At 48.0% G+C, this 12,361-nt stretch overlaps 1 protein-coding gene across 1 annotated transcript in view; it reads left to right on the top strand.

Moving 5' to 3' along the window:
* Positions 1-6,785, top strand: part of LOC134984593 (oocyte zinc finger protein XlCOF22-like) — a 32,478-nt gene extending 25,693 nt beyond the window's left edge. Inside the window, exon 5 of the mRNA XM_063950142.1 lies at positions 4,741-6,785. Within this exon, the coding sequence (XP_063806212.1) occupies positions 4,741-5,819 (1,079 nt within the window). The 3' untranslated portion in view covers positions 5,820-6,785. The remainder of the gene's footprint in view (positions 1-4,740) is intronic.
* The last annotated feature ends 5,576 nt before the right edge of the window (positions 6,786-12,361 follow it).

Genomic DNA, 12,361 nt, shown 5'->3' with positions numbered 1-12,361 from the left:
AATGAGCTGTACTCAGACGATACTTGATACTGGGCTCTGCATGTAGACTGAGAGGAAGTAGATTATAGTGGTACCATATAAATAGAAGGTAGTTTCACCTCCAGGCAAATGCTTCAGTTTAGTGTAGTGACCCCAGTCCAGCCGCCAGGACACTTATTTATATTAAACCTTATTGAAGGCAGTAGGCAAAGCATGCGATGGCCGGGCACCAGGATCCAAAATGGCAGCCACCTCACCTCCCAATATCACCGCCGGGCTCCGGTGACTGTGGGCAGCCCGTTCTGTCCCCAGCAGTAGCGGGACCTGCGCACCCGTGTTATCTGGAGAGCAAGTGCTCCTGCCTGAGCCAAAAACGCCTTCAAGTCAGGTGTCTGGAGCGTGCAGGAAAGACTGGGCGCACATAGCCCCAGAATACAGCCCGTGGCTTCATAGGCGTCACTAGGCTGCGGCAGTGAACGGTGCCCGGAGTGAGTGGAGCGAGAAGCTTTAGGGCAGTAGGAATGGGGGACTTAATAGATTGGGTCTTGGTCCCAGCGGCGGCTGAGAGCTATCAGGTAGGGTAGATAAGAAGCCACTTAGTGAGGAGAGCTCCAGGAAGCACGTCTGGATGGACCTCTCCCCTCTTATTTATTATTTTAAATACTAACAGGGGTGACAGGTGTGGTACATCCCTGCAAAGTCAGATCCAATCTCTTTCTCATCAGACTCTGCTGTCTTCCCTGCACTCTCACTCAGATGTTCACTGCTGCCAGTAGCACACGTATGAGAAGCAGAAGTATGGCGGCAACTGTATAGATTCTGATATGTCATTCTCTATATCATACTTACCATACACACATCATCCTTATTACTATTGAGAGAATAGAGGTAAGACACTGATGATGGGGATGTAAAAATAGGATTTTAATTACCTACCGGTAAACCTGTACATGTGTTACTCACCCTTATATAAGGTATATTGCTACAGCAGAGTAGGTGTGAAACAAGGTACTTTACATGCAATACACTATATGATACCCTGTAATCATCATCATCATTTGCTAAGTTATAATCTACTATCTCTTACATCCTAGAGGATGCTGGGGTCCATTTAGTACCATCGGCTAAAGATGGGTCCTTTGGTAGCCACTGGCACTTTAAGAGTTTAATAGTGTGGGCTGGTTTTCCTCTATGCCCCTCCTACCAGACTCAGTCTAGAAACTGTGCCCAAGGAGATGGACATACTTTGAGAGAAGGAAATACACAGATAGTGGTGAGATTCACACCAGCTCACACATAACAAAAAGGAAAGCCAAACTAACCAACTTCGAACAATTCAGCAACGGCGAAAACAACAATACTGACTCATGTAACACTGCAGTTATACGAAGCACAGGGCGGGCGCCCAGCATCCTCTACGGACTACGAGAAAAGGATTTACCGGTAAGTAATTAAAATCCTATTTTCTCTTACGTCCTAGAGGATGCTGGGGTCCATTTAGTACCATGGGGATGTACCAAAGCTCCCAGAACAGGAGGGAGAGTGCTGAGGTTCCTGCAGAACTGATTGACCAAACTTGAAGTCCTCAGAAGCCGAAGTATAGAACTTGTAAAACTTAGCAAACGTGTTCGACCCTGACAAAGTAGCTGCTCGGCAAAGGTGAATAGCCGAGACACCCTGGGCAGCTGCCCAGGAAGAACCCACTTTACGGGTAGAGTGGGCCTGAACAGATTTTGGAATTGGCAATCCTGCCGTGGAATAAGCATGCTGGATAGTAAGTGGATAGTAAGCCTGATCCAGCATGAAATTGGCACCACAATAGGTTGGTTGATATGAAAAGCCGACACAACCTTAGGTAGAAATTGCTGACGCGTTCTGAGCTCAGCTCTGTCCTCGTGGAAAATCAAGTAGGGGCTCTTGTGCGACAATGCCCCCAATTCTGATACGCGTCTGGCAGAAGCCAAGGCCAACAACGTGACCGCCTTCCAAGTAAGAAACTTTACGTCCACCTCCTGTAAAGGTTTGAAGCAATCCGATTGCAGCAACTGCAGCACCACTTTAAGATCTCAAGGTGCCATAGGAGGCACAAAGGGTGGTTGTATGTGCAGAACTCTTTTCAAGAAAGTCTGAACCTCAGGGATAGCAGCCAATTGTTTCTGGAAGAAAATAGACAAGGCCGAAATCTGGACCTTGATGGAGGCCAAGCGTAGGCCAACATCCACACCAGCTTGCAGAAAGAAGAGAAAATGTCCCAGTTGAAACTCCACCGTAGGAAACTTCTTGGATTCACACCAAGAAACATACTTTTTCCAAATCCGATGGTTATGATTAGATGTTACTCCCTTCTTAGCTTGGATCAGAGTATGAATAACCGTATTCGTAATGCCTTTCCGAGTTAAGATCTGACGTTCAACCTCCATGCCATGAAACATAGCCGCAGTAAGTCTTGATAGGCAAACGGCCCCTGCAGTAAACGGTCCTCGCAAAGAGGAAGAGGCCTCGGATCCTCCAGCAGTAATGCCAGAAGATCCGCGTACCAAGCCCGCCTTGGCCAGTCCAGAGCAATGAGGATCGACGGAACTTTTGATCTTTTTATTAGTTTGAGAATCCTTGGGATGAGTGGAAGTGGAGGGAACACATACACTGACTGGAACACCCACGGAGTCACCAAGGCGTCTACCGCCACTGACTGTGGGTCTCGTGACCTGGAACAGTACCTCTGAAGCTCCTTGTTGAGACGAGAGGCCATCATGTCTATCTGAGGTACACCCCATCGGCGTGTTACCTCTGTGAATACCTCCGGGTGGAGGCCCCATTCTGCTAGATGGAGATCGTGTCTGCTGACGATGTCCGCTTCCCAGTTGTCCACTCCCGGAATGAAGATCGCAGACAGCGCCAGCACGTGTCTTTCTGCCCAGAGGAGGATTCTTGTTACCTCTGACATTGCAGCCCTGCTCTTCGTTCCACCCTGACTGTTTATGTAGGACACCGCTGTGACGTTGTCCGACTAAACCTGAATGGCTCGATCTTGCAGAAGATGAGCCGCTTGTAGAAGGCCATTGTATATGGCCCTTAGTTCCAGAATGTTTATTGGAAGGACCGATTCCTGGCTTGACCACATTCCTTGGACTTTTCTCCCTGGGTGACTACTCCCCAACCTTTGAGGCTTGCGTCCATGGTTAGAAGAATCCAATTCTGAATCCTGAACCTGTGGCCCTCGAGCAGGTGCTAAGTTTGCAGCCACCAGAGTAGTGAAATTCTGGCTTTCAGGCATATTCACTGGTGCATGTGAAGATGCGATCCCGACCACTTGTCCAGGAGATCCAGCTGGATGAAGCGTGCATGGAATCTTCCGTATTGTAGAGCCTCGTAGGAGGATACCATCTTCCACAGAAGGCGAATGCACTGATTAACCGATACCCGGGGAGGTTTCAAGACATCCCGGACCATTGATTGGATCACCAATGCTTTCTCCACCGGTAGAAACACCCTCTGCATTTCTGTGTCGAGTATCATCCCCAGGAAGTGCAGTCTCCTTGTCAATTTCAAATGTAACTTTGGAAGGTTCAGGATCCATCCATGATCCCAGAGTAGTTGAGTTGAGAGTGAAATATTCTGCAATAGCTTCTCCTTGGAAGATTCTTTTATCAGCAGATCATCCAGATATAGAATTATGTTCACTCCCTGTTTGCGTAGGAGGAGCATCATCTCCGCCATGACCTTGGTGAACATCCTTGGTGCTGTGGAGAGGCCAAATGGCAATGTCTGGAACTGATAGTGAAAGTCCTGTAGTGCAAACCGTAGATAGGCCTGGTGAGGTGGACAGATCAGAATGTGAAGGTACGCATCCTTGATATCCAGGGATACTAGGAAATCCCCCTCCTCCAGACCTGAGATCACCGCTCTCTGAGACTCAATCTTGAATTGGAAAACCCTCAAGTTAGGGGTTCAACGACTTCAGGTTCAACATAGGTCTTACCGAAACGTCCGGTTTTGGTACCACAGGCAGGTTTGAGTAATAACCCTTTTTCCATGTCAACCTTTTGTCCATGTCGACCTAAGGTGTGTCGACCAATTGGTGTCAACCTAAGGTGTGTCGACCTTTTTGTTGTCGACCTGGAGTCCCAGACCCGCATCCTCTAGGACGTAAGAGAATGTCGATTATAACCTAGCAGATAATGATGATTACAGGGTATTATATGGTGTATTGCATGTAAAGTACCTTGTTCCACACCAACTCTGCTGTAGCAATATACCTTTATATAAGGGTGAGTAACACATGTACAGGCTTACCAGCGTATGAGCACACACATAAAGGAATGCTACCTTACCAATGCTTCCAGGAGTAACGTTAGGAGACATTTCTCTGATCCATCAGCTCATATGACTGATGTTATTGTTCATCTAGAATCTCCAATTCATACGATATGTTCCCCATCCATTGTTTTACATTGGTGCTGACACAGGACTTGGTGAGTGACTACATCTCCATTTATACTTCATGGTTAGTTACCAGTACAAGAGAGAGATATATCTAAGTCTTATTATAATATTACATTTGTTATTGTGAGTGTTCTCAGGAGGGTGGACACAATGATAATCTGAGACACAATATTATAAAGCCTTCATTAAAAGTTATGTTTTATTATACACACACATTTACAATTAAGTGTCCCAGAGAGTCGTCTTCTCCTATTGTTTACAAGATTAATATTGTTACAGAAAATGTCACATTTCCATAATGTATTTTATTTCCAGCAGATGAACACACAAGCAGGAATATCTCGGAAGGACATCTAATGTTATCCCCGGATTGTGAAATAAAAGATAATGACAGTAGACAGGATTCTCCAGGAGATAATCCCATTACCCCAATTATACATCCAGCTTTATCAGCTGATCCCCCTGATCCTGGGAAATGTTCTCCTGATCTCTCTGATATTGGTGCATTTGTTACAGCTCTAACAGTAGATACAGTGTTTCCCTGTTCTATAGATGCCAAATGTTTTACACAGAACACAAAGCCTATTAACCCACGCACAGGTAAGGTAGGTGAAAGGCCACTGATATGTTCAGAGTGTGGGAAATGTTTTACAAAGAAATCACAACTTGTTATACATCAGAGAAGTCACACAGGTGAGAAGCCATTTCCATGTTCTGAGTGTGCGAAATGTTTTACAAAGAAATCACATCTTGTTATACATCAGAGAAGTCACACAGGTGAGAAGCCATTTCCATGTTCTGAGTGTGGGAAATGTTTTGCACTTAAATCATATCTTGTTAGACATCAGAGAAAGCACACAGGTGAGAGGCCATTTTCTTGCTCTGAGTGCGGGAAAAGTTTTACCTGGAAATCTAATCTTGTTAGACATCAGAGAGAGCACACAGGTGAGAAGCCATTTCCATGTTCTGAGTGTGGGAAATGTTTTGCATGTAAATCAGATCTTGTTATACATCACAGAAGTCACACAGGTGAAAAGCCATTTTCTTGCTCTGAGTGTGGGAAATGTTTTGCATGTAAATCAGATCTTGTTATACATCACAGAAGTCACACAGGTGAGAAGCCATTTTCTTGCTCTGAGTGCGGGAAATGTTTTACACACAAATCACAACTTGTTATACATCAGAGAAGTCACACAGGTGAGAAGCCATTTCCATGTTCTGAGTGTGGAAAAGGTTTTGCACACAAATCACATCTTGTTAGACATCAGAGAACTCACACAGGTGAGAAGCCATTTTCTTGCTCTGAGTGCGGGAAATGTTTTACACAGAAATCAGTTCTTGTTATACATCACAGAAGTCACACAGGTGAGAAGCCATTTCTATACTCCGAGAAATAAATCATCTCTTGTTACACACAATAGACATCACTCAGGTGAGGAACCATTTTAATCTTCTGGAGTATACTTATCATTGCCATGCGTTGTTCTTCAAGGTTCTTATCCTATCTCCTATGCTTTTTGCAATATACATGTTACCACTGGGTGAAATAATCAGATGTCATGGCCTCATCTACCACTGCTATACAGATGACCTGTCTTTGCTCTAGGTACTGAGAACCTAGTACCAATCCTAAATGGTTGTCTAGCTGAGTGTGGGTGATGTCAGTTGGCTGTGATTCAGTCCTGGTGAAGCAGGTCTTTAAGCTCACCACCAAAGAGCAGGGCTACAGTTCAGCTTTGCAAACCAACCAGACTTACGCTTGGGGGTTCAGAGTTACAAAATGCTGATTATGTGTGGAATCTTGGTGTCCTGGATAGTGGAGTGACACTTAGACATCAGTATCTGCCACAATCAGATCCTCATCTGAGGAACATAGCCAGACTCCAACACTTTATTCCCTCAGAAGATCTACCTACAGTCATACATGTACTTGTATCATCACACATAGACTACTGCAATGTCCTCTACCTGGGTCACCAGTAAAAGAGTTGCACCGCTTGTACAGAATGCAGCAGCCAGGCTGTTACCTAACCAGCCCGTTCCTGCCACATAACACCCATTCTCTGCTCCCTTCACCAGCTGCCTGTAAGATGGTGACTCTATTACATTATGGGCTATCCCAACCCTACATGACCAGGGTCCATGGTACCAGAAGCATCTTCTGCCTTGTTACTGCCCTGCTTGCTGCCATCTGCAGATGAAGAACTGTTACCAGCAGTACCAAGAATCCCCAAGAAGTTCTTAGATGTCAGAGGTGGAGACAGGGTGGGTGGCACTAGTGCTGTAGCGGGTGCTGCCGGATGCATTGTCTGTGGGTAATATTGTCCCCAAGCAGCGCTAAGGTGTCAGAGGGGATACAGGGCAGTGGCAGTAGTGGGGGGAGATGGGGCGGTGACAGTAGTGGGGGAATACAGGGTGGGTGGCGGTAGTTTGGGGAGGCAGGGCAGTAGTGGGGCGAGATGGGGCAGGTGGCAGTAGTGGGGGGAGACGGGGTGGGTGGCAGTTGGGGGAGATGGGGCGTGACAGTAGTGGGGGGAGATGTGGCAGTAGTGGGGTGGGTGACAGTAGTGGGGGAGACAGGGTGGTGGCAGTAGTGGGGTGGGAGACAGGGCGGATGGCCGCAGTGCAGTACCTGGGGCTGCTGGTGGCAGTAAAGAGGTGTATGGGTCCCGCACAGAATCAGTTGATAATTAGACTTAATGATGATTCTGCTTCCTTATTTCTAATTTCTCTGACGTCCTAGTGGATGCTGGGGACTCCGTAAGGACCATGGGGAATAGACGGCTCCGTAGGAGACTGGGCACATCTAAAGAAAGATTTAGGACTATCTGGTGTGCACTGGCTCCTCCCCCTATGACCCTCCTCCAGACCTCAGTTAGAATCCTGTGCCCGGCTGGGGGCTGTCATGAGCTCCTAGAAAGAAAGTATAGTTTAGGTTTTTTATTTTCAGTGAGACCTGCTGGCAACAGGCTCACTGCAACGAGGGACTAAGGGGAGAAGAAGCGAACCTACCTAAGTGGTGGTAGCTTGGGCTTCTTAGGCTACTGGACACCATTAGCTCCAGAGGGATCGAACACAGGACCCGACCTCATTGTCCGTTCCCGGAGCCGCGCCGCCGTCCCCCTTACAGAGCCAGAAGCAAGAAGGTGGTCCGGAAAATCGGCGGCTGAAGACTTCTGTCTTCTCCAAGGTAGCGCACAGCACTGCAGCTGTGCGCCATTGCTCCTCATGCACACCACACACTGCGGTCACTGATGGGTGCAGGGCGCTGGGGGGGGCGCCCTGAGCAGCAATACTGACACCTTGGCTGGCGAACTGGCACCATATATAGCCCCAGAGGCTATATAGGTGCTTTTTAACCCCTGATAGAATCCATAAAAATGCGGGAGAAAGTCCGCGAAAAAGGGGCGGAGCTATCTCCCTCAGCACACTGGCGCCATTTTTTCCTCACAGCTCCGCTGGAGGGTAGCTCCCTGGCTCTCCCCTGCAGTCAATGCACTGCAGAAAGGGTTAAAAAGAGAGGGGGGGGGGCACAATTTAGGCGCAGTATACAATATATATAGGCAGCTATAAGGGAAAACACTCTTTATATGTGATATCTCTGTGATATATAGCGCCCTGGTGTGTGCTGGCATACTCTCCCTCTGTCTCCCCAAAGGGCTTTGTGGGGTCCTGTCCTCTGTCAGAGCATTCCCTGTGTGTGTGCTGTGTGTCGGTACGGCTGTGTCGACATGTATGAGGAGGATAATGATGTGGAGGCGGAGCGAATGCCTGTAAATGTGATGTCACCCCCTGCGGGGTCGACACCGGTGTGGTTGGACTTATGGAAGGATTACGTGAAAGTGTCAACTCCTTACACAAAAGGTCGACGACACAGAACAGCCGGCTACTCAGCTTGTGCCTGTTCCAGCGTCTCAAATGTCATGGGGGGCTCTAAAAACGCCCGCTACCTCAGATGGCAGAAACAGATGTCGACACGGATACCGACTCCAGTGTCGACGACGATGAGACTAGTGTACCCTCCAAATAGGTCCACCCGTTACATGATTGAGGCAATGAAAAATGTATTACACATTTATGATAATACCCCAGGTACCACATAAAAGGGTATTATGTTGGTGAGAGAAAACTACCAGTAGTTTTTCCTGCATCTGAGAAATGAAATGAGGTGTGTGAGGAAGCGTGGTCTTCCCCCAGTAAGAAATTGATAATTTCTAAACGGTTATTGGCAGCGTACCCTTTCCCGCCAGAGGATAGGTCACGTTGGGAAACACCCCATAGGGTAGATACAGCGCTTACACGCTTATCAGAAAAGGTGGCACTACCGTCTCCGGGTACGGCCGCCCTGAAGGAACCTGCTAATAAAAAGCAGGGGGTTACCCTAAAAGATATAGTCACACACTCGGGCATTATATTGCGACCAGCCATTGCTTCGGCATGGATGTGCAGTGCGCCTGCTGCGTGGTCAGATTCCCTGTCGGATAATATTGATACTCTGGATAGGGACAATATTTTGCTGACAATAGAGCATATAAAAGACGTGGTCTTATACATGCGTGACGCACAGAGGGATATTTGCCGGCTGGCATCAAAAATAAGCGCTAGGTCCATTGCCGCCAGACGGGGGTTATGGACTAGGCAAGGGTCAGGCGATGCCGACTCGAATCGGCACATGGAAGTTTGCCCTATAAGAGGGTAAAACTGTTTGGGGAGGCGGTGTTGGTGGCTATTCAACACTATAATCACAACAAGTGATTGTCAAGGTGCCCCTCCTTCAGCAAGGAAAGGGTTACTATTCCACAATGGTTGTGGTACCGAAACTGAACGGTTCAGTGAGACCCATCTTAAACTTAAAATACTTGAACTTTTATATCAGAAGATTCAAGTTCAAGATGGAATCGCTCGGGGCGGTTATTACGAGCCTGGACGAGGGGTATTACAGGGTCTCCCTGGACATCAAGGATGCGTACCTGCATGTCCCCATTTACCCTCCTCACCAGGAGTACCTCAGATGTGTGGTAAAGGACTGTCTCTATCAGTTCCAGACGCTGCCGTTGGGGTTGTCCACGGCACCGAAGGTCTTTACCAAGGTAATGGTCGAAATGATGATACTCCTTCGCAAGAAGGAAGTTTAATTATCCCGTACTTGGATGATCTCCTGATAAAGGCGAGGTCCAAAGAACAGTTGGTAGTGGGGGTAGCACTCTCTCGGGAAGTGCTACAACAGCACGACTGGATTCTCAATATTCCAAAGTCACAGCTGGTCCCGACGACACGTCTTCTGTTCCTGGGAATGATTCTGGACACAGACCAGAAAAGAGTGTTTCTTCCAGTGGAAAAAGCCGAGGAGTTGTCATCTCTAGTCAGAGACATCCTAAAACCAGGACAGGTGTCGGTACATCAAGGCACACGAGTCCTGGGAAAAATGGTAGCTTCGTACGAAGCATAATTCCATTCAGAAGGTTCCACGCAAGGAAGTTCCAGTGGGACCTGTGGGACAAATGGTCCGGGTCCCATCTACAGATACAATAGCGGATAACCCTGTCAGAAAAAAACAGGGTGTCGCTGCTGTGGTGGCTGCAGAGGGCTCATTACTAGAGAGCCGCAGATTCAGAATACAGGACTGGGTCCTGGTTACCACGGATGCCAGCCTTCGGGGCTGGGGTGAAGTCACACAGGGAAGAAATTTCCAAGGAGATTTCGCTTCACATAAATATTCTGGAGCTAAGGGCCATTTACAATGCCCTAAGCCAAGCAAGGCCCCTGCTTCAGAACCAGCCGGTACTGATCCAATCAGACAACATCACGGCGGTCGCCCATGTAAACAGACAGGGTGGCACAAGAAGCAGGATGGCGATGGCAGAAGCCACAAGGATTCTCCGATGGGCGACCTACACCCGGGAGAATGGAGACTTCATACAGAAGTCTTCCAAATGCTGGTCAACCGGTGGGAAAAACCACAGGTAGACATGATGGCGTCCCGCCTCAACAAGAAGTTGAAAAGATATTGCGCCAGGTCGGGGGACCCTTAGGCGATCGCTGTGGACGCTCTAGTGACACCGTGGGTGTACCAGTCGGTTTTATATGTTTTCCTCCTCTACCTCTCATACCCAAGGTACTGAGAATAATAAGAAGGCGAGGAGTGAAAACCATACTCGTGGTTCCGGATTGGCCAAGAAGAGCTTGGTACCCGGAACTTCAAGAGATGCTGGCAGAGGACCCTTGGCCTCTGCCGCTCAGACAAGACCTGCTGCAGCAGGGACCCTGTCTGTTCCAAGACTTACCGTGGCTGCGTTTGACGGCATGGCGGTTGAACACCGTATCCTGAAGGAAAAGGGTATTCCGGAGGAAGTCATCCCTACCCTGATCAAAGCCAGGAAGGATGTCACCGCAAGACATTATCACCGCATTTGGCGGAAATATGTTGCTTGGTGTGAGGCCATGAAGGCCCCGACGGAGGAATTTCAACTGGGTCGATTCCTGCACTTCCTGCAAGCAGGGGTGACGTTGGGCCTCAGATTGGGGTCCATAAAGGTCCAGATTTCGGCTCTGTCGATTTTCTTCCAGAAAGAACTGGCTTCACTGCCTGAAGTTTAGACTTTTGTCAGGGGAGTTCTGCATATTCAGCCTCCTTTTGTGCCCCCAGTGGCACCTTGGGATCTCAATGTGGTTTTGGCATTCCTGAAATCACATTGGTTCGAACCACTTAAGACTGTGGATTTAAAATATCTCACGTGGAAAGTGGTCATGCTGTTGGCCCTGGCGTCGGCCAGGCGGGTTTCAGAATTAGCGGCTTTGTCTTATAAAAGCCCTTATCTGATTTTCCATATGGATAGGGCAGAATTGAGGACTCGTCCTCAGTTTCTCCCAAAGGTGATCTCAGCTTTTCACTTGAACCAACCTATTGTGGTGCCTGCGGCTACTAGGGACTTGGAAGATTCCAAGTTGCTGGACGTAGTCAGGGCCCTGAAAATGTATGTTTCCAGGACGGCTGGAGTCAGAAAAACTGACTCGCTGTTTATCCTGTATGCACCCACCAAGCTGGGTGCTCCTGCTTCTAAGCAGTCTATTGCGCACTGGATTTGTAGCACTATTCAGCTGGCGCATTCTGCGGTAGGATTACCGCAGCCTAAATCAATAAAAGCCCATTCCACAAGGAAGGTGGGCTCATCTTGGGCGGCTGCCCGAGGGGTCTCGGCTTTACAACTTTGCCGAGCAGCTACTTTGTCAGGGGCAAACACGTTTGCTAAATTCTACAAATTTGATACCCTGGCTAAGGAGGACCTGGAGTTCACTCATTCGGTGCTGCAGAGTCATCCACACTCTCCCACCCGTTTGGGAGCTTTGGTATAATCCCCATGGTCCTTACGGAGTCCCCAGCATCCACTAGGACGTCAGAGAAAATAAGATTTTACTCACCGGTAAATCTATTTCTCGTAGTCCGTAGTGGATGCTGGGCGCCCATCCCAAGTGCGGATTGTCTGCAATACTTGTAAATAGTTATTGTTACACAAATCGGGTTTTGTTGTGAGCCATCTGTTCAGAGGCTCCATTTGTTATCATACTGTTAACCGGGGTTCCTATCACGAGTTATATGGTGTGATTGGTGTGGCTGGTATGAGTCTTACCCGGGATTCAAAATCCTTCCTTATTGTGTCAGCTCTTCCGGGCACAGTGTCCTGAGGATTGGAGGAGGGTTATAGGGGGAGGAGCCAGTGCACACCAGATAGTCCTAAATCTTTCTTTAGATGTGCCCAGTCTCCTGCGGAGCCGTCTATTCCCCATGGTCCTTACGGAGTCCCCAGCATCCACTACGGACTACGAGAAATAGATTTACCGGTGAGTAAAATCTTATTTAATCCCTTGTGTGTGTTACTGTTATTTGCGGTGTCAGCCTTTGTGTGTTCTGTGTAATAATCCTGAAAGTAGTGCTGCCACC

Source organism: Pseudophryne corroboree (genome assembly GCF_028390025.1).
Source record: "Pseudophryne corroboree isolate aPseCor3 chromosome 3 unlocalized genomic scaffold, aPseCor3.hap2 SUPER_3_unloc_69, whole genome shotgun sequence".
Classification (NCBI taxonomy): Eukaryota; Metazoa; Chordata; class Amphibia; order Anura; family Myobatrachidae; genus Pseudophryne; species Pseudophryne corroboree.
This window is presented reverse-complemented; position numbering and strand designations above follow the sequence as displayed.